Source organism: Berghia stephanieae, chromosome 2, assembly GCF_034508935.2.
Source record: "Berghia stephanieae isolate SIO BIC M18660-M18661 chromosome 2, UCSD_Bste_1.3, whole genome shotgun sequence".
NCBI classification, from domain to species: Eukaryota; Metazoa; Mollusca; class Gastropoda; order Nudibranchia; family Aeolidiidae; genus Berghia; species Berghia stephanieae.
The window spans coordinates 26,390,347-26,417,521 of NC_088361.1; the positions used below are offsets into that span (position 1 = coordinate 26,390,347).

A 27,175-nucleotide genomic window follows, 5' to 3' on the forward strand; every position below is an offset into this window, starting at 1 on the left:
GCTCAAGGCCACACATCGAACACGGTACCTTTCGGGTACGAAGCAAAGACTGTACCGCTGAGCCACGCTGACCCCTTAAGATTGTTTTGTTTATTTTTAAGGGTTTTACGGCGCTTGCAACACATTAAGGTCATATCAGCGCCAGTAAAAAGGAAGAAAATGGCATAGTAAAAAGTTCTAGAATTAAAAGTAAAGCATCCAAGAACAAGGCAGACAAAGGGGAATTTGTTCAAATAGGAAAAAGATGTAGATTCCAAGAGCACTATCAGAGTACTTAATTTGAGATCACCTAAAAGTCTCATCCAGACACAAGCACAAGTCCCAACTAATAGGGATATCCTCAAATCTTTACAAATCATATATATGTTATCAAAACAATACATTGCATAATAGAGAGATGGTTTACAAAACAAAAAATATCACATCTCAAAACTATACATTTGACTGTTTCCCTCCTAGTTAGGGTATCCGGCCAAGGCCTGGACAAAAGTAACCTTATTCCAAGACAAAGACAGAAAGCATGTTGGAAACATATATAGGTGGATAGAAGACACAGTAAGTGCCTCCCTGCCCATTATGGGAGGCCCCCTTAAGAGTCGCAGCAAGCAAAAAATTACATATTTTTAAAATAACAACAAAAACAAATAAACCTAATTTCTATTTACAATCCTAGGCCTCTGAAATTACAAACTTGCAATAGCTGCAACTTCGCCAAAGTGTTTACCATCTCCTCATATATATGTATGTATGTATGTATATTATTTATTTATTTATTTATTTATTTAATATATAGAATTGAATCGTGTTTGATACAAATATGGTACGAAAAGTGCTCGACATGTAGCAATGGAGCGAATTATTATTTTAAAATTTACCACAATGTTTGAGACAGTCTACATTAATGTTTCAGGCCTAATCAGCCATCGTCAGAACTCATGTAACACACAGTCCTGACGATGGCTGATTAGGCCTGAAACATTAATGTAGACTGTCTCAAACATTGTGGTAAATATTAAAATAATATATATATATATATATATATATATATATATATATATATATATATATATATATATATATATGTGTGTGTGTGTGTGTGTGTGTGTGTGTGTGTGTGTGTGAGTGAGTGTGTGTGTTTTGTGTTTTTTTGTTTCTCATTTCAATGTTTAGTAAATTCCTTCCGAAATATATTAGATTAGAATCTTCGTGCACACACAAGTCGTTCTCGGCTTGATTTAACATTTTGTCGTGGACAATATTTTATTTGGTTTGGCAGTATTTCCGTTACAATATTGAACCCATAACAATTTGGGTTATCAGACCTGCAAAATAAGTACATGTCGATTAGAATGTTTAAAATAAAAATTTACTTTAAAATATGAAAGTATTCAGAAACGATCAATCATGTTATTGGGAAATGCAATTTTCATCGGAAAGTCCCAAACCACCATTATTATCTCAAATATACTTCCAGTCCAGTGACATATGGGCTACATCCCCAGAGCGCCTCGCATATACAAATAATAATATGAAGTTGAATGTAAGCTTCAATTTAATTACAAAAACAGATCAAATGAACGTTTCGGGTTTCCCCTTTATCAACAAAATAGGATGAATCAAACCCCACAGATGAATGAGATGATGTGGTAGTGGCGTAGTTAAGATGAATAAACAAAACATTGGTTGGCAGGAAATAGGATGCTCCTTTGTAAGGAAGCACGAATTAAAAAAGAATACTAGATATTTCTAAAAAGTGTGCAATTAATTAAGTGAAAAGAGGGGTGGCGGGGAGGAAATGTGTAATGCAGTTGAGAAAGTGAAATATAAAATGAAATATAAAAACGTGTAGACTATTGTTGGAAAATAAATATAATGGAATTGAAAATAAATACAAAAAATATAAAACATAATAATAATAAATAAGGGATGTCGGTATAAGTATAATCATTAGTGGCAGCAGCAGTAGCAGAAGGTACACATATTTTATCTTATTTTCTTTCCAATGTGCAAGCCAAGGTCCTCCCATTGGGTGGGGTTACCGACCTCCCATAGTGGACAGGGTGGTACTTGTGTCTTCTATCCCCCTTAAAAACAAACAAAACCAAGGTCCTCCCAGGTCTATATACACTCTATGATAACAAAATATTTTTTTAAGATAAAAGAAAAAGAATATTATGAATCCCAACAAAGATTGCTTACAAAGACAAACAAAAATCCTTCTAAAAAGTAGCAATAAGCTGATATGGCGGTTAAAAAAAAAAAGCTGAAAACAGCAAAATTTGCAAAAAATTTGCGATTAATTTTCCTAAAAACCCATAATTAGTTCATGACAGAGAAAGGTATTTGTTCACGGCGCTTGCAACAAATGTAAGGTCATATCAGCGCCAGTAAAAAGAAAGATAATGGGATCTAGTAAAAAGTTCTAGAATTACAATTAAAGTACCCAAGAAAAAGGAAGAACACGCTATCGGTGTATTTATTTTGAGATTATTTAAATGTTTCATCCTGACACAAGCACAGGTCCCCCAGTGATGATAATGACAATTTGTCAAAAAGGAGAAAAATCTACAGGCCCGTCAGTCAAGCCCAAATCTAATGCAAATATAACTTAGCTATTCATAGTTATTTAATATATTATTAGTCCTAAAGCACTTCTGATCATTGGTCACGTCCTGACCTTTTGCAAATATAATTTAATGAATTGTCATTTCAAATTAAACATTTTAGAGGCCTATAATGCTGCCCACTATATCAAGAGATCATGATAAACTTTTGGCCAAAAGACCAGGAGGTATTTGTTTTTACATAACAAACACGGCTAGTGTCTGTATTATTGCAACCTTATGGTGATGCAGCTTATAAATAAGAATCCTTTTTTTTTTGTTTGTTTGGTGCTTTAGGTCTCTTCCAACACAATTGAGGTTATATGAGAGACCGCTGAAACAAAAAAACAAGCAATCTAAAAAAAATAGTACAAATGTAAATCAAAATCATAACCTAAAGATATCATAAGCTAAATTATAAATAACCAAGAACAAACAGGCAGAAGATGTACAGAAAAAAATAAATATCCCCTGTCAAAAATACAATCACAAACCAAAGAAGCAGGATAGGCTAGTAAAGAGAAGAAGAAACGACATCACTATCGGGTCGTACACCCATGCGAACATCATAGGTATATGATTCAAGGGTGATGCTCCCATCCAACCACCCGCTAAGAATCCTTAAGAATCCTTAATCAATTGCAAAACATATTCAATCTACAGAGCAAATCTAAATTAGCCTTTAAACAATCATTTCTTAAATCGACCAGCCTAACTTACTGTTACATATTATTTTTCTATTACCAAACGATATCTATAAACATAATATGAAGATAGAAGGGTGGCTGAGAGAGAAATATGGATATGAGAGAGAGAGAGAGAGAGAGAGAGAGAGAGAGAGAGAGAGAGAGAGAGAGAGAGAGAGAGAGAGAGAGAGAGAGAGAGAGAGAGAGAGAGAGAGAGAGTGAGAGAATGCCAGAATACTTTATGAATTGATTTTTAATTTTTTTTTCAATGTTTATAATTCGACACAAGTTATAATGAATTCTATTAACAAATTCAGAACAATCAAACAAGAAAAATTAAAAAGGAAGAAAAAAAAGACACTCTTATAAAACTTTAAAAATCGCCAAATGTACTATCATGCTACAACTAAAAAGTACAAAAATATTTACACTCATTTGCTCCATCCCCTTCCCTTTCGATCATCTTCTCATCCATGGCCACCGTGTGTCTTGTGCTACTAAATATCATCTCCCAAAACTCTAACTATACATTTAACTGTTTCTCTCTCAGCCAGGGTATAAGGCCAGAGCCAGGACAAACCAAGTAATCTCATTACATTACAAGACAAAGACAGAAAGCATCATGGAAAACAGATATAAAAGACACAAGAAGTGCCTCCTTGCCCACTATGGGAGATCATGAACCCCGCCCAGAGAGAAAGGTGTAGTGGAACTGAACAATTGGAAGAAGTGATAAAATTTTAAAAAGACAAGTTTTATTGTAAGAAATCTTTCCCGGCATAACTATTATAAGTCGTCTCAATGAGATAAATTATTTTTCACGAGCTATCAAAAAGGGGAAAAAATATTTTTTAAATTCGCCTTTAAAAAAAATTAATTATTTTTTTAATTTTTTTTTTTTTTTTTTTTTTTTGTGTGCAAAATCTCTAAAATTTGCAAAATCGCATTTTTTTCGGCCGCAATGCAAATCAGCAATTTTTTTGAGGCGGCCTTTAAAAAAAATTAATTAATTTTTTAATTTTGTTTTTTTTTTTTTTTGCAAAATCTCGAAAATTTGCAAAATCGCAAATTTTTCGGCCGCAATGCAAATCAGCGATTTTTTTGAGGCGGCAACGCGGCCGCAAGGGATGCAAAAAACTGCCAAGACAGAATAAGTGACTCGTTTTCCCTCTCGGCTAATGATATCATCCAGAGCTAGGTTAAAAGTATTTCATTTTACCACAAGGACAGAAAGCAATGTAGAAATGGAAAACATGTTAGGTAGAGGGACAGAAAACAGCAAGAATGACCTCCTCAGCCCACTGTCAATGACTGTCATCGGTCAAAGACACCAACCCACACGTCGCCTTTGTTAAAGACGTTGGAAATGTGATATAAACATTTAAATGATTAAAAATATTCATCTGGTGACAAAATCGAATCGACAGTCACCGCGGGAGGTGTCTGAGAGGGAAAAGGTCGATGGCCGTTTATCTTTAACTTTAACTACAACAGTGCAAACCTCCAAATGTTATCTATCCTCACAAGACGGTGTTATATCAGGGTGAACCTGATAGGTTAAAATTGAGTTGTGGCTTAACCTATAATGAAAGTCAAAATTAATGTCTTTATTGGGGGATATTAAGGTGCGGCTATGTGGTTTACCGGTATGACACTCGCTTCCGGATCGGAAGGTTCTGGGTTCGGGTCCCGCTCTAAGCGGCCCAGAGTTGACGCGAATCCTTGGAAAAGGCTCTTTACTCTCATTCTCTCACCGTACTCAGGTGTAAAGTGAATTCTTGGCCCGTTAACAGTGCTGTCTCTGTCGAGAGATGGGTAAAAATCTCCCCGTTCAAAAAATGGAGTGCATGACTTTTTTGACGATGCATGCATCGTCTTGTCACCTATTAACCTTCCTTTTCATTTTTTGTTGGAAAGAGGGGGGGGGGGGGGGGGGGGGGGGGGGACGACGACGACGTGCGAATGGAGGAAGGAGAATAAGGCAAACTATGGTGATGAACACTTTATTTTAACTGAGCCGGGACTGATTCATGTTTATTTAAACCAGACTTTGATTGGTTAGATTATAAATGGAAGAAACAAATAGGTATAGACGAAAATTTTATTTTAAGCGTATTTTCCTTTTCTGGACTCCACTGTAATAAACAAACACGTCAACTGACACTATAAAAGCGGAGAACTAATAAATAATATGGATGCAACCCTCGCAACCAGACAAAATAAAATTAATGGAAATAACCTTTTAAAACTACGGTTCACTTCGGATAATCGCAACACCTTGGGATCAGCGAAAATGTTGCAATTAACCCAAGTTGAGTGTCCAGTCTACTATTGCAACATTTTACACATAATGGTAAACTCAAACTAGTTGTTGTAAACCTTGTTCTTAGTCCATCACATACTGAGCAATATGATTGAATTAAAAAACATATGACAGCCCTGTATAGATTTTGTCAAGCAAAAGAAGCGTCGATTCAAGTTGACGTCTTATTCAGTTTGGATTAACATTCACTCTTTTGTTCTCAACATTTGTAAGAGTTTAGCCGTGATGAGGGACAAAAAGCTCTCAACAATCTCGTTGGTCAAAATGCACAGTTGTCAATCCCAAAACAAAAGATATCGCTCAGTCTCTCTTTACAACTGTCATTGTCTACCTGTTGTAAAGACAATTCCCAGCCCCCTGGCCTCCTAGCTAATGGCCACAGATGACATCACAAACCCATACTGCAAAGCCCCGCCCTCTTTTGTCTCTGATAAAGTGGTGACACACTACTCACTCTCGATTTTTCAACCTGTTTGCTTGTCTTTGTTTTTAAGGGTTTTACGGCGCTTGCAACACATTTAGGTTATATCAACGCCAGTAAAAATGAAGAAAATGAGATAGTAAAAAGTTCTACAATTACAAATAAAGCACCCAAGAAAAAGTAAGACATAGGGGAACTGGGAACAAATAGGGATGTCTCATCCGGACACAAGCACAAAATCCAACAGAGAGGAATACACTCAAATGCTTACATTATAAATTCAAAATAACATACTTATAATAATACATAACAGAGAGATGATTTACAAGGATAAAAATATCATCTCCAAAAATAATTACTATGCATTTGACTGTTTCCCTCCCAGCCAGGGCCAGGACAAAACCAAGTAATCTCATTCCAAGACAAAGACAGAAAGCATGTTGGAAAACAGATATAAGGGGATAAAAGACAAAGTATGTACCCCCCTGCCCACTATGAGAGTTTTCAACATGTCACGATTTCTTCCATGATGAAATTTAATCATGATAATTTGTTAGATTGATTTCTTGAAGTTACCACTTTTGAGGGCAAAAATTTGTTGTGATTAAGCAGGTTTGTTGCAATTAACCAGTGATTTTTATATTGAATTAATTCCGTTTCTTGGGGAATGTTGCGAGTAACAGAAAGTTGCGATTATCTGGAGTGGACTACAATGATTTTTGAAGATGCAAAGATGAAACTGATCGGCCTAGACTTCCCCCTCCACTCCACTCCCCCCCCCCCCCCCCCCCCCCCCCCCCCCCCCCCCCCCCCCCCCCCCCAACCTTAAGCAAATTTCCAAAGTGGACTTAAAATCCGCTGAAGTAACTGAAATTTGAGACCAATGATATACATATCATCTTTCACAGAAAACTCTATGTGCTCATATCCACAGCATGCCTAGTCTGGTCACCAAGAAACCTTCCCTTTTGATCAGCAAAACAATAGATAGAAACACATTGAATGAACATTTCGGCTGCAAACCCCTCATCAGTAAAACAAGAACATTGAAAACAAATTTGTAAACATTCTTGTTTATAGCATTCTTATTATTGTTTTGCTGACAAAAAGTTTGTACCCTAAACAGTGACCAAAGCCTTTCCATTTTCACCCTCTGGTCAGTATTTTTAAGATCCCAGGCTTCTTTTGTGCAAAACTTCTCTTCATCCAAAGGTACTGATACTGTCCTTAAATCATAAAAAAGGATAAGTATCCATCTAGCTCTCCCTTAACTAATCATTTGTTTTGTTTTGTTTTTAAGGGTTTTACGGCGATACAACACATTTAGGTTATATCAGCGCCAGTAAAAAGGAAGAAAATGGGATAGTAAAAAGTTATAGAATTACAATTAAAGCACCCAAGAGAAGGTAAGACAAAGGGGAACTTGGAACAAATAGGGATCAGATGTAGATTCCAAGAGCACACCACCAATATACTTTAGTTTGAGATCCCCTATAAGTCTCATCCGGACACAAGCACAAAATCCAACAATGAGGAATACACTCAAATGCTTACATTATACATAATACAAAAATAACAAATATAATAATACATAACGGAGAGATGATTTACAAGGAAAAAAATATCACCTTCCAAAACAATAACTATGCATTTGACTGTTTCCCTCCCAGCCAGGACCAGAACAAAACCAAATAATCTCATCCCAAGACAAAGACAGAAAGCATGTTGGAAAACAGATATAAGGGGATAGAAGACGCAGTATGTACCCCCCTGCCCACAATGGGAGGTCAGGAACCCCACCCAGCCTTAAATAATCCTTTAAACTTTAAAAAACTAATAATTTCATCTTTAAAAAAAAAAAAAATTCAATTCATGTCTCTAGCAAAAAAAACAAAACAACTGACAGCCAGTAGATTTTTTTGGTTTTAACAATCAACATAAGCAAGTGGAGGGGATCCTATCAACAGCCTCATCAGCATTTTCTTCAAACTTTTTATCTAATAAAAGAAATGAAACAAATGCAGCGACTTTTCACATATAAAACACATGCATTTATTTACAAAGGATTACATTAAAAACATGAATGTACAAGGTTTAGGTGTATTTATAAAATGTGACAATTTGTGACACAGGCGACTTAGTTCAATCTGAATGGTGGAAAACACATTTTTATACATAAGTTTTTTTTCTGTTCTATTCTATTTATCTAAGATTCAAATCATATTTTCTGGAAAAAAAAACAACCAATGAATGAAAAATTACACACTACTGTGCTGATTCATTAGATGCCGCCGTCATTCGGCATTCCATGAGAGAATATAAGACAATCCATTTGTTGACAACTGATGACAACAAGAACCACCAATGTTGTCCTTGTGAGAGAAATGGAGGTTATAATCTTTCTCAAGAAACAGACAAAAAACTAAAAGTGCCTGTGATGGCCTCAAACCCTGGACCTTCTGAGTCACAACGCAATGCCTTATTAACACTTCACCCCCTGCCCTCGGAAAATGCCAGCCAGCCAAATGACTGTTCCTTGTGTGTTAAAACGTAATATTTTGCTACCATTATGCTGAGATTCTAACCAACTTAACAAAGGTAATTTAAGAAGAAGAAGAAGAAGAAGAAGAAGAAGAAGAAGAAGAAGAAGAAGAAGAAGAAGAAGAAGAAGAAGAAGAAGAAGAAGAAGAAGAAGAAGAAGAAGAAGAAGAAGAAGAAGAAAGAAAAAAAATAGTTTCACATTGGTTTAAATGTCTAGATTATTTTATGACTGCTTAGAACGTTCTTTCATTTCTTCTACTACGACACCAAAAAGATTGTTGAGTTTCTGGTGAACATCGAACAATTGGGACATGCTCAAGTTCTTTAATTCTGATAAGCTGCCTCTATCTGTAAAACTAGACAACACACTGACGATGTTTGTGGTGTCCTTCGATGCTGAAATTTCATCTGTAGATAAGTTGGATGGCACTTGTGGATTGGAAGACGACGATGATGATGCCAATAATGCTAATGAAGGTGTGGCTGAAATTGAAAAGGTAGATATCTTGACTTGAGGCATAGCAGAGTGTGTAGAAATTGGTTGATTGGTAGTTGACTTCATGTTTGGATCTGATGTAAAAAAATTAATTGACTTTATTTACCACAGATCTCAAACAAAAAATCTAATTTTTCATTTTAAAAAAAAAAAGAAAAGTAGAAAAGAATGTTTAAAACTGACTTTCCAAGACAGAGAACTTTTGTGGAGATGCCTTTCACAGTGAATAAACCAAAAAAAAATAATTTTTTAATAAATATGACTCTGCATCGATTCAAAATGCAGGGTTCTCCCCACCTCAACCTGCAAGAATCATTCCTTTAAAATGCTTTTGAATTTACAAATTTGAATCGAACTTTATCGAATTTATTATTTTTACACATTTTTTTTTTTAAATCACAAATGAATTTTTAACAATCTCAATCTGGCTAATTTTGGCTTGTATAAACCTAGCTACCAGATCATTAACTTAGAGTGAAAATTAGTTACCCAAAATTCAAGGGACTTACATTATATTTTTCAGCTAGACATTGACTTAAGAAAACAAAAACAGATGGTCTTCATTTATGAACACTGCAGACTTGTTACTTTTATTTTGATTTTCAAATTTCCTCCTCTATCATGTCAAAAACTGAAAACATTGTACCTGGCACTAAAAAAGTGACAATCAATAAATACATCCATGGAAATGAGGAATTCTTAGTTTGTACTGGGTGGAATACTTACAAATCAGGGACATGCAAATCACCTTTAAAAAATATAAACTGGCTTTGTTAAATAATTCTTTCAGGTTTAGTGATAGAACAGGTATTACAGCGTTTAAGAAAAGATTATTATTGATATGGGCACTTCGTTTTTTCTCTCTCTCGGTTCAGCTATTTCTAGCCTAATACAATTTTACTGTCTTCAAGAGCTTATAAGTTTGTAATGTGATCAAATCAAAAATATGAGATATATATGTGATTTCAAAACTCATGAGGAGAGGGCAAGAAGTGAAGGATATTGGAAGTTTGCCTGTATCTAAAGAAAGTCCAACAGTTTTCTTGTATTAGACCATAATGAATTACAGCTCACAGTGTTCCAAATTGCTTCTCAGCGATCTTTTAGTCTGAGTCACTGAACCGTGAAGTCAGTGATTTCACGGCAGGTAATCTTAATCTTGGGTGCATTCCTTACTAATCCCTATCTTCCGTTTTTTTGTGTTAATTCAAACATTTTTTCACCCCGATAATTGAATATAACATTATATTTTTTAGTTGAATATCATTTACCCTCCTTTGCTGCACATCATTGTGAAATTTTCATGAAAATAAGTTTATTGGTTATGTTGTAACTTGGGTTATAAAAGTATGTACATAATAGAATTTTGAAAAGTGATTTCTCAAATATAATTAGTGATATCTAATTAACCAAACGATAGATTTCCTTCGTTGATAATTTATAAGTTTTTAAATTTTATTGTCTTTTTGGTGTAAAAGTTCGGTTAGTGCGCAAAGCGTAGTTTATTTTTTATGATTTTTTTGGTTTCACCTATCAGGTAAAAAGGGAACATACACTTGAGATACACTTAAAGATCTCAATTCACTATGTTGTTTATGTGCTAAAGGTGCACTAACAGTTAAAGAAAAGGCTAAAAATAGGAAAAACATTTTTTGTAAAGACTTCAAAAATGAAATCAAACTGTTCTTTGACATTGATATTGGAACGGACCTTAAAAAAAACATTCAGAAGTTATATGCTATAAATGTGAAAAGAAAATGGGAGACATGAAAACATATGAGTCTACTAGCAGTTGTAGAATCTTACAAGACCTGTGAATTGCTCACTGATGTGCCTCAAGAGAAAAAAAGAATGGGAAACTAAGATCCCAATCACAGAAGAAAAAATAGCCTTAGTTCATAAAGAGAAACTGTCAGAACGATGTGGGCCAGTCTGTAGTTCTCTTGATGATATATTAAAAACAAACACCATCATATCTCAAGTATGTCATAGTCGTAGCTTCATAGGAAATCATTGCCATAGATATTACACACAAGACGTTTACGAAAAACTCACTGAAAATGTCGTTTCTAAAACATACATGTATACAAACAATAAATTAATCAGAGATAAAGCTGAAACTATAAAAAAATGTTTTGATGAAATAAATGGAGCTTATTCTGAAATACATTCACTAATTTCTCACACAAAACCAGTCACAGAGACAGTAATAGAAAGTGTTAATAGCAAGATAGAGAAATATATGACAATATACCGTAATTACTTTCCCCAAAACACCACATATTGGAAACCCATTGTATACCTTTTATGAAGAAATATACTTTTGGTCTAGGTCTTTTAGGAGAACAAGGAGGTGAATTGTTACATTCAACAATTTCAAAAATTGAAAAGAGAACACAATCAATGAGAACATAATAATCTCAATTAAAAACAATAATAAAAAGTAACCTCCTGTAGGTTTCTCCTGATATCATGTCGTATGTGCCCCCCAAAAAAAGAAAGGTCGAGAGAAATGGAAATTTGATGAATCAAACAAAATAATACTTAAACATCTTAAAATATTTGACAGATTACTTGGTAAAACTTCCTCTAAAAATAGAGCTGTTATTTGTATATTTTGAGTTATATGTTGCTTTCTCAATCCCCTTTTTTTCTCTTTTCTCTCTATCCCTTTCTCCCTCCAACTATCCTCCGTTCAATAGCTACATTCTCCACCACAAATCTTTTTGTTCTTTCTCATACCTAAACAGATCCATACACATACCAACACACACTAGCAACTCCCCATCTCTAACACAAACACACACACATACACAAATATAAACACAACACATGCATTGACACGCAAATTACTCAATACCCATTTTACTTAATATCAAATTTATAAATGGGTTTGGACGTATTAATAGACTCTACTAGTTTTCACAATGACTTTTAAAATAAAATGAATTCAATTTTTTGTAAATACAGTTAAAGTGCTGGGTATCTGCTTTTTAAAGAAAGTGAATATATAATATTAAAGTATGTTTGATGGCATTCTAACTATATTCTGTAATCTGGAGTTGTAATACAAGAGAGATTGCATATTGAATCCTCAAGGACGTCGAATGTTGAATGGGAGGGTTCAAATATCAGACGGAATAGTGAAATAACCAAATTTCCGGCACATTTGAAATTTTGTGAGTAATTAGAAATAGTCTTTGACTTTTAATTAGTGATTTTTTTTTTCACTTTGGTCGTTCAAATTTTTAGATAATTAAGAGTTTATTATGCATGTTTGAGTGAATTTTTTTTCAAAAATACTCTGAGAGTTAATGTTTAGTGTGAAAATTATATACATCTTATTATAAATAAAATTATATCAGAATAAAAATCATCTTCTCCTTTTTCTAAGTAATCACTTTGTATTTATAAATAACATTTTTAAAATAGTTAAAAACAGGTTTTAAAACCATAACAAAGGTTGATAATTTCAATAGCCACAAAGGGCTCTGACTGAATACCAGAAATCGGTGAAGCGTGACAGTATGCATTGTGAGAGCAGGGGTAAAGGGGGCTGAACTAAAAGATCGCTTTTGGAACACTGTGAGCTAACCAATCAATTATTTCCTTACCTTTAATTGGAGATAATTGACTAAGATCTTGTTCAGCACTTGGTAAAATCTTTATGCCCTCATCTGCTATGCTGGAAGGAGTGACTTCTGTAGATTGGTTTTGAAAAGATGTGGAACTTTCATTTTCAACTATTGACAATTATGGTTAGCATCCACATTAATCATGTAAAAACTACAGTCACATCTCCAAAATCTGGAGTTCTGTAATAAGACATCTCTGAAATCTGGCGTTTGAGGTGGGGATTCATGATCCAAACACTTAATTTTGTATAAAATTTATGGTTTACACTTCCATTAACCCAACTATTAATGTTGAAACCATAAACTTTCATCTGATGGTGATCAACTAAACACAACAGTCTAGGCGATCAATTGAAGCCATTGTGTTGAACCAGAGGATGTCAAGCCAAAAAATGATCTCACTGTCTTCTGATTCATTAAGCAAAATGCACTAGATTTATATATGAGTAGTTCCTGGGGTCATCTACCGATTCAAAGCACACGATGAATGGTTGATCATTTCATCCAAAACTATGTGGACAAATAATAAATTACTAACAACAGAATGTCTGGATAATAGAGACGTGACTGAACTATACATAAAGTATTCTTTTAGCTTTCTCCTGAGAATGAAATAAACAATGCATTTAAAACTGTTGGAATTGTAAAGTGTCTGAATTCCAATAATATTTTTAACAATAATTTCATTTTCTTGATATTCTTTCTTTATATATATATATATATATATATATATATATATATATATATATATATATATATATATATATATATATATATATATATATATATATATATATATATATATATATATATATATATATATATATATATATAGATAGATCGTTCGAAGATGACGTCACTCAGACCTTTGTTATTGTTTTTGCCATCCGCGTTTGTGAGTTGTTCTCACTAAACTGTATTAACCAGACTATAAAAGTTCATGGTTACATAGAGTTTGTGTGTTGGTCCGTTATACTTCCGGATGGCAATGTTGTGAACTCCTTGGCCAAGCGCATTCTATCTATATATATATATATATATATATATATATATATATATATGGATCTAAATGGAAGTTTGTAATAGATTTTAGCGAATGACAGAAACATGTCAGTGGCATGCACTCAAAAAATGAAAAGGATGTTGCATGACCTCAAAATCTGGACATACCTGTACATTTTCTTCAAAAATCTTTACAAACCCAAAATATATGAAAAACTATGAATTGTCCCTATAAGATACATAATAATTAATGTTAATTAATTTAGTCTATTTCCTCTAAAATTTGAATAAAATATCATAATCTAAAGGTAAAAATTTAGCTCAATTTGCCCCCACCCTTCCCGAATCAATATCAAAATTTAAATCTATCAGAAAAATTGTTCTCTATAATGTGTATGATATGCTGTATAAACTATCACAATCTCACTCACCTAGACTAAGTGTAGCCCCATCAGATCTTGGAGTTCCTTGGCCTTGGTTTATACAGGGACTGTTTGACACTTCAAGACTAGGAGTTGCATTCCCAAAAATAGATTTGGACTGTGATTGTGATTTTGGTGTGGAAAGCCCACCATGCTGATTTTGGTAGTTGGTCAAAGCAACTCGCACTGTGTCCACCTTGGGACAACGAATGGGCATCTGATTGACTTGGAACTCAGTTAGAGCACTTAGATCTCCAATGGTGTGGAGGTTGCGACCTTTCATGAGCTGACAAAGACCTCTGAACCTGCCGTACACAATATTAACAAAAATGGTCATGATTTGATAGTTGCAATACAGGTAAGTGGAATTAACATGAACATTTATTTACAATGCGTAATCAACTTTTAAAAAACTAAATAAGGCATTTGAATACTTAAAATGTATAAATCAGTTCTCTTTAATTTGGATTAGGATTTGCTATTTCTGTCAGTTCTCTTTTTTTTTTGTCCTAAGACTTGCAACTTTGAAAAATTCACAAAAATTGAAAGTGACATAAAATCTAAATCTTTTGGAGGACTTTCAAAACAGTAAATATAACTACAAGAACACAAATAATAAAGAGGGAATTAAAGACTATCTTAGCCAGAAAATGTGAAAGATCATCTAAGGGATAACCTGTGGACATCCTGATCAAGGTAATTTGGACAAACTTGATAAAAGTAAAAGCAATATATCTGAGTATTTTTAAAATTCCCTATGAGCATATTATGTCAAACCATCTGATCTACCTTGTCAGTCTCAAACATGAATGTTTCCTAAATAGATCTGCCAAAAGCAACCTAAATTTAAAAAAAAAAAAAAATTAAATAAAAAATTATAGGACATATATGGACAGCACTGGTTACTAACCATAGAGAGGAGGTCAACTGGGGCAAGATACAATCTAGGGAAGTTTTGCAGTCTACAAGGTCAGGGAAAATAGGGTTGACACTGTCGAGCTGAGACTCTTGCGTGGCTTTGTACGAGTTCTGGGATGTCGGGGATGAAGTGGGGCTTGAGACAGAGCGTTGACGCAGGTTACTGTGGACCTGCTGGATGGAGAAAACAAAATGGAGTAATCAAACAATAAGTAAACAATGAGATGAATATTTCAGAGAGAAATACCGCAGCAAGTATCAATCAAATCTCCAACAAACTACCCAAAAAAAAAATTTGATTGTTTTTTTTTTAAATCCTCAGAGATCTAAAATGCAGATTTTAAAAATCACTTTATGAGAAAATGATAACTGAAAAATGTATAAAAATAGATTAATTATATTTCAATTTTGACATAAATTCCTGAATAGAAATCAGAATTTTAGGGTAATATTTGAACATGTTCAACTTGATCCAAAAATAAATTATGTTGATTATAATATGTTTGTATAAGAGTATAAGTCATCAGAAGCTGATATTTAAGGATATTTTTTCTGTTAAAATAAATAAATAAATTCCTTTATTCATTCCTGAGGGAACATTTTTCTTTAGGTTCTATTCCAAGAGAAGACTGGAATAACCCAGGCATCAGCTGCAGTGCAGCGCACCAAAGTGAGCTAATTTGTTGTTTGTTTTTAAGTGTTTTTAAGGCAGCGCTTGCAACATATTCAAGTCATATCAGCGCCAGTAAAAAAAAAAAGATGATTTACAATCAAAGCACCCAAAAAAAGTAAGACAAAGGGGAATGGTATAAATAGGGAACAGAAGTAGATTCCAAGCGCTTAGAGTCTGGTGTCTCTGAGTTATAGCGCTATATAAGTTTTAAGCATTATTATTATTTAAGACTATCAGTGTACTTAGTTTGAGATCACCTAAAAGTCTCACCCAGACACCAGCACAGGCTCCCACTAAGAGGAATACACTCAAATGTTTATAAATTATATGTTAAAATTTTTTTAAAATACCAGTACAAGCAGAGATATAAATTACAAGAAAAAAAATATCATCTTCCAAAACTATAACTATACATTCGACTGTTTCCCTCCCAGCCAAGTCCCTGGCCAGAGTCAGGACAAAAGCAATTGGAAAACATACAGGGGGATAGAAGACACAGCAAGTACCTCCCTGCCTGCTATGGGAGGTCAGGAACCCAACTCAGAAAGTGAGCTAAGGTGACTCGCTCAAGGCCACACAACGTGTAGGGTAATCGAACTCGGTACCTTTTGGGGACGGATCTATAACCATAGTGCTGAGCCACATTGTCCCTAACTAGTTATGAGTTTCAAGTTTGTTTTTTTTTTGTTGTTGGATATAAAATTAATGCATAAATGTTATCTTTTTATTTATACATTTAAAAAAAAATTCAAATTCACAGTATTGCATACCTCTCCAGCACTGAAGATGCAATTTTGTGTTTTGAATTAGATTGCATTTTTCCATCTGTGTGTTTCATCGGGCGTGAAGTGTTATATATGGCACAATATCCAAAAACATGCTCAAAGCGCTTAACAAGAGGTTCAAAGTCAACACACAACATCTAGGACAAGACATGTCTCCTCTGAGGCACTATTATAATACTTTTTCCACAGGGGCAAAACTGTTACCAATAAGGTACTCATTTCATCAGAGAGCAGTGGGGTGCTTAAGTGCATATCGCAGGGGCAAAGGTCCAACGGTGGAAGTCACGAGACCCACCTGGCGGGTGCCTTAGTCAACATGCCCAAATATGCATGAACTAAATGGCAATTCACACCAGTGCCTGCATGACTTCAGCCATCCCAGGCACACACCACAATACTATTAATTTATGTCCAAAGGCGAATCTCATACAAGACTTCAAAGCTTCATTAAATTGAATCAGAAATATTCAGATTTTCAATGGAAAAATAATGAGTGACATTTCGATTAACTCCAACACTGAGACTGGATATTACCACTCTTGAGTTTCTATGAATGGAAAATCGTACAAATTTGTTCAATTTTCAATCATGGTGAATTCGAGAGAGTTAAGACATCATAATTAACAACAGTAAGAATCCAAACCTTTTTCAAAGATGTGTCTAATCTACGGCGGTAGTTGTTTCCTTTGATTGGCTGGAGAGAAAAAAAAACAACATTAAAGATAATAAGATTTATTCCATTTTTTTTTTTTAAATAAGCACAAAGTAAATAAAAGAAAATTTCAGAAAAGAGAACACTTAATCAGCTTTATGAGATTAAAATTGCTGAAAAGTGATCGAAATAAAATATATATAATATGTAAAATTGTATACGAATAATGAAACTTCCTTTGCATGAAACTTCTTAACTCTCAATTATTTTTGTTGAAGCAGAAATTTTCATCAAAATACAAGAGTTCTGACATCTCAATTTACACACAGTCGGACATCTCTAATTGGGAAATGTCTAAACCTTCACTTGTGAGGCCGGTTTCACACCTGACAAGACAAGAGACGGAAATGCGAGCAGGCTTGGGTCAACACAACAGTATTGTCCAACCTCCTTTGAATTTGATGGTAAATGTATGAGACATGTTTCACACCCCGATATAGTAAGCTTTGACATAGACTGTGAACTAATTCACCATTAGTACACATATGTTGAGTGAATATACAGTTGATTTGGCCGTCTTTGAAGTGACAACCTTTGATTGGATGTTTCTTGTCTGTTTTCATTGCTCATATAATATTTTGAGATGGAGAATTAAGGTAACTTGCAACAAAATCTTCAATATGAGTGTCAGGCTCAGGTGATTATTTATCCCCATTAGTCGGGGACCATGTCCCAATTAGGGAATTAAATCATACAGAGAAAATCCTGTTCCCTAAAATTTTGTAATTATCCTGATTGTAAAGGTTCCAGATTTTAACTAATATTTTCAGCAATTTTCCTCCACAATGTTGGTTTTCAAATTCGAATCTGGAGGGAAAAAATCTGCCTAATTTGACCTGAGAGAAAATTGGTATACATTGATTAAATCTGTACAAGTGGCATGTGTGGATTTGTAAGAGTTCAACTTACTTTGATTCCAGGAGATCCAGGTCTAGTTAGAGCCATACTGTAGGTATGACAGATGAGAGGGGAGGTTGGCAATGACTCGGAATGATACTTCTCTCTCACTGGACTCTCACCACTCACTACAGGCTCTGCAAATGAAACTTTTCTGCGTCCCTGTGGTTGAAAAAAAAAGAGGAATACTAAATTTCATTCACAGCAAAGCCAGAGAGAGGAAATAATTATATATACTCCTGGTATGTTAATTCACTCTCCGTCTCTCTCTCTCTTAACAATGACAATATGAATAATCATAACATTTTTTTTTTTTTTTTTTTTTTTGTTTGTTGCTTTAGGTCTCTTCCAACACAACTGAGGTTATATGAGAGACCGCTGAAACAAAAAAACAAGCAATCTAACAAAAATACTACAAATGTAAATCAAAATCATAAACTAAAGATATCATAAGCTAAATTATAAATAACCAAGAACAAACAGGCAGGAGATTTACAGAAAAAAAATATCCCCTGTCAAAAATACAATCACAAACCAAAGAAGCAGGATAGGCTAGTAAAGAGAAGAAGAAACGACATCACTATCGGATCGTACACCCATGCGAACATCATAGGTATATGATTCAAGGGTGATGCTCCCATCCAACCACCCGCAATCATAACATTGTTTTTAAGGGTTTTACATTTAGGTCATATCAATGCCAGTAAAAAGGAATAAAATAGGATAGTACAGCCATTCTTGATGTAAAATTAAAAGGACTTGAGGAAAAAGTAAGACAAAATAGGGAACAGATGTAGATTCCAAGAGCACACTATCTGTGTTTGAGATTACCTAAATGTTTCACCCAGACACCAGCACAATTTCCCACTAAGAGGAGTACACTCAAATGTTTACAAATCATATGTTAACATACAAAAATAACAGTACATAATAGAGAAATGATTTACAAGGAAAAAAAATATCATCTCACAAAACTATAACTATATATTCAACTGCTTCCCTCCCAGCCAAGGACTCCGGCCAGGGTCAGGACAAAACTTAGCAAGCTCATTCCAAGATAAAGACAGAAAGCAATTGGAAAACAGATACAGGGGGATAGAAGAAACTATGGGAGGCCGGGAAAACCACCCACAATCATAACATTGATAACAGTAAAAATAATAATAGTGGTGATGATAACAACAACAACAAACAATAGATAAGAATGAAATTGCATCGTGTAAATCTCCTTACTGTAAAATGTACAACTCATTGATATTGAAATATCAATACAATCAACAGCTACTAATCTAAAAACTTACTTTTTCCCCACTAGAAGGAGTAGATTGTTTCCGTAGGATACTGCAACTTGGCGATTTAGATGGAGACCAGTCACTTAGAACAAACTCTTGTGCATCTTTCTGTTGTTCATCCTGTTTATCTCCCTTTGGTTTACCATCAACACTATCGTCATCGTCACATTTGTCCTCATCTGTTTCTTTCACAATTGTGGAAGATTCATCAGTCTTTTCCATGGCTGATTCTGAATCTTCCCCTTCTTCTTCATTTGTGGTTTCATCGACAGGCTGCTGAACAGTTACCTCAGAGTTCTCTTCCGGGTTCTTATCAACCTCCATGTCCTTACTTGAAATTCCAGTAACTTCAACAGCAGCAGTATTAAGAGTATCCTTAAACACCTCATCTGACCCAGTGCTCTGGTCACTACTTTCAATTTCCATTGGTGGATCAGCTTGTCCAGGAGGAATTTCTTCAATTGTTGACAACATTACCTCAGTGAAACAATCTTCTTTTTCTTCAACATTAACTTCATTGCCTTTGGTCAACTCAACGTCGTTATCTTTAGAATCCTTTTCATCAACCATCACATCTGGTAACAAATTCATTGCTACAGGTTCACATGTTTTGACTTGTTCTGTTGAATTCAAATTTGATGCATCATTTTCTGTTATAACTTCAGAAATGTTTTGTTTTTCCTTGGCTATTGCAGAAGCAAGAGCAGCCAATGTCTCATCTTGATCATCACTTAAATTTTCAGATATTTCTTTTTCCATTTCTGTTACTTCTTCATTATCTGCAGTTTCCTTTTCTGATGCATCGATTGACTTTTCCTTTTGAACAAGGGAAGATAAAGGCATCTCGTCTGAGCTTGAATCTTCTAAAATTATATTCTTATTTTCAAAGCGGCCTCGTTTTGAAGGTGGTGACTGTGACAATTTTTTAACTGGTTTAGTTCTGATTCTCAGCATATGCTTTGATCCTATTCTTGGTGGGGACACAGTTGGAGATATTCTTCTTCTTACAGATGATACCATACGTCTACCCAATTTTCCAGCAGATTTCCTTTCAAACTTTTCAGATTTGACATCACCATCCACTGATTCAGATTTGGATGCATCAGAAGATTTTAGTCCTTGTTGACGATGTTCTGACAACTGCTTGGCCACTAGTCGCTTCTTCTTTGTTGTGCTACATCGCTGTGATGAATTTTCATTGGTAGATTTGACAACAGGAGTCACCTCTCCTTTTTCCAATGAAGATTGACTATTTGATTCTTTCTCTGAAGTAGAATCATTTTTATTGGAAGAAAGTTTTTGGCTACCAGTCTTTCTCTCATCTTGACTGCCCACCACTGCGTCAACTATACCCTGCTCAGAACTATTTTCAGCTTCCTGTTCTTTCTGATTATTCTTTGAAAATGCCATTCCCTCACTCATCTGATCCTCGAGTTTGGATGAACTTTTCTCTGGGAACTTCTCACTAAGGTCTTTTCTTTTAATATTTGATCTTCTAGTTCGGGTTGAAGCAAGTGTCTCTCGAACATTATTTTTCTTCTTGATAACAGACGAAATCTTATTATAGTCATCATTCAGAGTGGCTTGTGAAGGGTCAAATTCAGATTCAGTGCTGGACATTGGTTTGTCTTTTGGGTCACTCTCAACACTACTGGACGTTCTGGAACTGCTGGAGGAATCTAACTTCGAGCTGCCAATGCCTAAATCTTTTGTTTGGGAAGCTAATGTCGGCATCTGCATAGCCATCCATGGTTCCATTGAGTCTGTATTTCCTTCTGAACTAGCAAACAAGTTCTCACTCTGAGGCATCTCATGTGAATTAGTATTTGTGTATTTTTCCTTTGAGCTACTTTTCAGTGTTTCACTTTCTAACAGAGAAGCTGCTGTTGTCATTGTTTCAGACTCTTCCTGATTAGTGGTAAATCCCTGAGATAAAGTCACCTCCTCCTCATTTTCCACTACAAATTTGTTCAAATCAGTTTGAGAATTTTTAATTGCGTCTTCTCTCCTCAAAATTACAATCACATCAGAAATTTTTGGGGTGTCAGAGTTGACCTTTTTAGCAGATTCATCGTCAGCAAATAATTTCCTAACACTGCGTATGACTGGAGAGGGGCTATCATCACTTTTCAATGGGGTTTCTGCTATGGATGCCGAATCCAAGTGAGGTTTTCCCACTTTCCCAGGTGATTGGGTATCTTCCACTAACGTAACTGGAAAGTTAGGAGATTTTTCCAATTGTGAATCATCATCCAAAACGTCACTAAATTTTCTTTTCTTCCTGGGAGATTCTCTCCTGGACGTTGTAGGTGGATTACTTTTAGCTAACCATTTCTCCAGGGCAGATCTGGTCTTTTTGGGTTCAACCACTGTTTCAGAGTCTTGTTCGGTTTTATCCTCTTGGAGATCCGATTTCTTTTTCTCTGGCTCAACTGTTATAAGATTACTTTGATTGGTCGATTTCTGATCATGTATTCTCTGCAGCGGAACACGGCGGGGACTTTTCCCAATATTGACTTCTTGTTCTGTCATTTTCAGGACAGCTGGAGCTTCCACAGAGGATTCTCCATCCTGACTTTTAATTTTTCTCAATGAAATTCTCCTCGGCTTGGATTCTGATGAAATACAGCTGTTATTTTTCACATCAGTATCAGACTGAAGATTGTTTGGAGATGAATCTTTAGTTCTAAACATTCCAAAAGCTGGCACTTCAATTTTGTCATTTGTCGTATCAACGGCCTTAGGAGCATTCAAAGGCATTTCACAAGAGGTTTCTAAAGATGATAAAACCATGTCCTCTTCATTGTCCATTTCAATATCATTCTTGTGTTTCTGATTTTCATTCTTCTTTGACGAAGATATTAGAGGTTGCTTATCAGGTCCATCTTCCTCTACCATCTTCTCTGATTCTTTCAAAATTGATTTCCCAGTTTTCTTTGAGGCAGTTCCATTGCTATTCAGTGCTTCTATTTCCTCATCATTACTCATCTCCTTAATTCGAGTTGACCTCCTTCTTGTTGGCAACTTTACTTGTTTTGGAATCGTAAAACCACCACTATTACTACCGCTGGTATTGTCTTTGTGTGAATCAGAAACAGTTATCTGTGAAAGGAAAAATATAATCAAAACATTACAGGCATTTTCAAAATTTACTTAATCACTATCACCAAAATACCTTCGAATATGTTTGCTTTAGGAGTTTTACAGCGCTTGCAACACTTTTAAGTCAGTTCAGAGAAGTATTCTAGATTCACTATTGAAAGCACTCCAAAAAAAAAAGTAAGACTAAGTACTAGGGAACAGATGTAGATTCCAAGAGCACACTATCAATGTTTAAGCTCACCTAAAGTCTCATCCAGCTGTAAGTACAGGCTCCCATTAAGAGGAATACACTAAAATGCTTACATTAAAAAAATATAACAGTACATAATAGATGATTTACAAGGAAAAGAATATCATCTCCCAAAACTATAACTATATATCCCTCCAACAGTGGGACAGAACAAAACCAAACATTCCAGGACAAAGACAGAAAGCAAGTTGGAAAATAGATATGAAGCAGCAAGTAGCCTCCCTGCCCACAATGGGAGGATAAAAAATCCCACCCAGATACCTTAGAATATGCAAATGGCAAACATATAAAAATGAACTGAATGTGAAAACAAAAATTGAAAAACACCATCTTTACTTTTGATCCCTATGATCAATTTGTACTACATCTTGAGCACTTTTAAACCTAAAGAGGAAATTTTCGATAATCCGTTCCGCTCAGTCTTCCTTGTACATCACCTAGATTTTATCCTTTTAATCAAAATGCATAAACATAATATGAAGCAGTTGGCCTAAAAAACAATTTGTACTGAAGTGAGAATCATTGTTGGAATGACTTTATAAAATAAAAGAATTCATAGTTATTGAGTGAAATTTCAATTGTGTTAATGAGTTATTTGCTTTACTTAATACCAAAATAGTGGTATAATTTAGGCATGTTCTAATGTCATAAACGACATTATTTTGAGAGCTGAAGGATAAATTTTGAAAAGTTTTAAAAATTTTTATACAGATAAAAGATGGTAAAACTTTATCCCAACAAAACTTAATTTTTGTACAATTGCCAATAATGATCATCTGAAGTGTCATTAACCCATCCTCATCCCCAACAAACCAAGAAAAAGCTTACGGCTTTTGTTGAACAGAAAATAATCTCACCTTTTCCTTTAATTGAGATGACTGAGAATCGTGAATTACAATCACATCTGTGCATGACATGCTTCTGGAAAAAAAATAAAATATACTGACTTTAGTACAGAACAAATAGCTATTGCTGACTGCTGGTTGAGAGTGAACATCTAATATCAAATCTGAAACATATTTTTTTATAAATGAAATGCAAAAATTCATCTTAATTAAAAAGTGTTTTCAAAGTTGAACCACAATCCAAATTTATTTATTTATTTTTTTTTTTTTTTTACAAAAATAGGACAGTATGGATGTAGTTGGTATAAGCAGACATCTTTTTTTTTTCTTCTAACAACAGTAAGAGAAAAATGTTATATTTTTAGAGGTTGGATCCCGAATTAACTCTTTAAGATTCAACCCGACAAAAACCGACAACGGCATGATATTCATGGGCGGGGTAGTCAAGACTGGCCTCAGTAAGTAAAATCCAATCGTTGTGAAGGAAATGACAGGCCCTGTCACTGCCGCAGGGTGTTTTTAGCTTAGATTTTTATAAATTTGCCGACAGAAAAGAAAATACGTTTCAGAAATTGCGATTTAAATCCTATTTTATTTGCGGGTGAGAATCATTGACATTGCACTTTGTTTGGTAAAAATCGGTAAAAAATTACGACTTTGGTGATGAAAAATGACTTTGAAGACCATTATTGTAAACTTTTAAAAATATTATGAATAATTTATAACTCCCTTATTTGTGGGTCGATTTTGTCATTCGAGGTATCAATTTTATTGTAATAAAGAGATAGGAACTTCAGAGTTATTTTTTCTGATGCGAAATTATTACTTTGTAATTTTAGCACCAAGAAAAATAGTCGGTAAATAAATTTGTTACACCTCTTTGATAGACCGCCGGGGTCCGTTCGTGTAGAATTGTGAATCAAGCATCTCAAAGTGTTCGACCAATCACAGGCTATCTATCCAGCTGGCCGAAACAAAGACGCTTCCCCCCGTCGATGTATTACGCTATTGTTATGCAAGGAATATAACACCTTATGGAGTAGGCCTAAAAGCTAAAATCTAAAAGTAAAAAATATAATTCTGAGGAATTTGAAAGTCACATTGCTGAAATCAGCTTGAAAAAAGAAGTATATTGGTCTTTGTTTCATAAAAATCGGTTGAAAACCAACTGTTTTACGAATAAATTTGATTTTAAAAATTGCTTTTGTTTATTTTAGCTTTTTTTAGCAACTTTTTTATTTATCGGCCGATTTTCTTGATTTTTATATCATTCTTTATATCTCAATGAGACGAGATCAGTGATATACTTTGTTTCAAATGTAACTAGAACATAATTTGGCTTTTTTACCTATCGACCATGCCTGGATAATTTATTCAACAACGTGGCGATGTGACGCAACTATTCCCTGGCCGTCTTCCACTGCATCGACGATGATTCAATTCATTGTTGACGGCTGTTGACACGTGAGCTGACGATCAATCGTTGAAGGGTCAAGATGCTCAGTAGCCAATCGTTCTTCGGTCAAAAAACTTATGAACTCACGAGAACAAAAGTTTGAAATTTGGTGATGGACGGACCTATGAAATCGTTTCTGGGCGGAGTTTAGCCATGAGTGACCGTAGAAAACGAAAAGGCGACTACAGATATCAAAGAGTAGGCTTATATCATCAAAGGATGTCTACATGATTGACATGGCCATATAGGGAACTCATTATCTACTCCCCCAAAAAGAATCTGAACACGAGAGGGTTAATGAAAGTAATCAGTTGAAAATTGGACCCATGGTCAAGTCTTTTGAAAACTTACTCTTGCTGTGATTCAGCATTGAGCTGTGCCATCAGTGAGGTATCCTGAGATGCATCCAAGTTGTTGTACATAGCAGGTATGATTCTGATTATAAAAACAAAAAACAAAAACTTAAAACTGCAATACAAGAAACATACAAGTGCATCTTGAGATACGGCAAGCTGTTGTACATTGCAAAACTGGTTCTGATGCCAAAAAAAAAACAAAACATAAATAAATAAAAATAAGTTAAAATATTTTTTGGAAATACTATCTCAATAGTATGTAAGGGGAATATTCTGACTAGTAAGCATATTTTTTTTCTCTACTTGAAGCTGAAAACTATATATAAATAAAACAAATAAAATAAAGACAAGCCTTTTCCCCTTTTCTCTTTCATTGATAGAAGCTGGTATGCACTCAGATTTTAAGATAATCCAATAAAAATGTGACAAAGAAACAAAAGAATTAATAATCATAATGTAATAAAATAAACCAAACACAATTGTGGTAGACTTGGAAACAATTGCTTTCTTACATTAAAAAGGTTTTTAAAAAATCTTTTAAAATGCCTTTCATTCTCAGATGGTATTGTAACACATTGATAATCAGCTTTCACAACATCACAAAAGACAAGGCATGATGAGAGAGGGATCTAGAAATGACTTTGGGTTTGAAACGAATATTTTTGTGTTCGTGGATAGCTCACACGGTAGAGCCACGCTCTCACCTGCCAGGCGGAGTTGTCGTACCAATAAGGTCGCAGGTTCAAACCCCACCACCGCCGCGAAAAATTTTTTTATTCTCTTTTGTCTTCTGGCACTTTTCTACTCACTTCATATCTTGTTATAACAAAAACCTGCCAATCTTGCTTTTATCATTTAAGAAATATTGGTAAAATTCGACATCTTCTTGATGAGAGCACTACTCAAATTATTGTTTATGCTTTGGTAACCAGCAGGTATGACTACTGTAATTCATTGCTTTTAAATGCGATGGCCAAAATGATATGTTTGCAAAATATTCAAAACAGAGCCGCAAAATAGATTTAAAATCCAATGACCATACAAAAGAAATTCTATTTAATCTCCATTGTTGCCAGTTAGTGAAAGAATTGTTTTTAAAACTTGTAATATTGTTCATAAATAATCAAGCTCCAGTGTACCTCATGGATTTATGTCAACAATATAATCCAACACGGCCACTAAAGGTCGGCTGAAAACTCTCTCTTAATTGTCCCCAGAACCGGATTATCCCTTAGTAATAAGTCTTTTTCTGTAAGTGGCCCCATCTTATGGAAATCGTTCTCCCCAGATGTAAAACTAATTAGGGATAGTCAGTCTTTCAAAAAACACCTTCTTAAGACAGAACTTGTTTCACTCATAGAATATGCCTTAAATCTAATTTTAATTTTAATTTTAGTTCAGTGTGTATGTTCCTGTATGAATGTAAATATATGTGTTTGAGTTTGTATGCATGTGTATGTTTTTTCACATGTATTCTCAAAATGGTCAAAGAATGAATGTTTGAATGACAATTAATATTGTAAAGTGCCGCTGAGCACATGTGGATGTTGAGCACTATATTAATAACTTATTATTATCATTATTATTATTATTATTGCTTCAGTTTGCAGGAAACCAATGAAAAACCTTTAAAAGTTATAGTACATCACAATGACATGTAGTAATCAAGATGCACCGACATCCTGAATTTTCGGTTGTAACGGCAATCCTACACTAAAGTTCCCTAGTTTGAGTATTTGAATGTGAACCGTCGTCACAAA

The 27,175-nt window shown here is 34.6% G+C and overlaps 1 protein-coding gene across 15 annotated transcripts in view; it reads right to left on the reverse strand.

Annotated features, from left to right (window-relative positions):
- Positions 1-8,061: 8,061 nt before the first annotated feature.
- Positions 8,062-27,175, reverse strand: part of LOC144964585 (uncharacterized) — a 46,776-nt gene continuing 27,662 nt past the window's right edge. For 7 of the 15 annotated variants that reach the window (XM_078899031.1, XM_078899023.1, XM_078899027.1 and 4 more), the window contains 9 exons: positions 25,411-25,494; positions 23,616-23,679; positions 19,416-22,508; positions 18,127-18,276; positions 17,149-17,199; positions 15,040-15,221; positions 14,139-14,434; positions 12,685-12,813; positions 8,062-9,144 (listed from right to left, as the gene is read on the reverse strand). In XM_078899031.1, coding sequence (XP_078755157.1) covers positions 8,798-9,144; positions 12,685-12,813; positions 14,139-14,434; positions 15,040-15,221; positions 17,149-17,199; positions 18,127-18,276; positions 19,416-22,508; positions 23,616-23,679; positions 25,411-25,494 — 4,396 coding nt within the window. In that variant the 3' untranslated portion in view covers positions 8,062-8,797. The remainder of the gene's footprint in view (positions 9,145-12,684; positions 12,814-14,138; positions 14,435-15,039; positions 15,222-17,148; positions 17,200-18,126; positions 18,277-19,415; positions 22,509-23,615; positions 23,680-25,410; positions 25,495-27,175) is intronic. The other 8 variants (XM_078899033.1, XM_078899035.1, XM_078899036.1 and 5 more) reach the window with 5 other exon arrangements.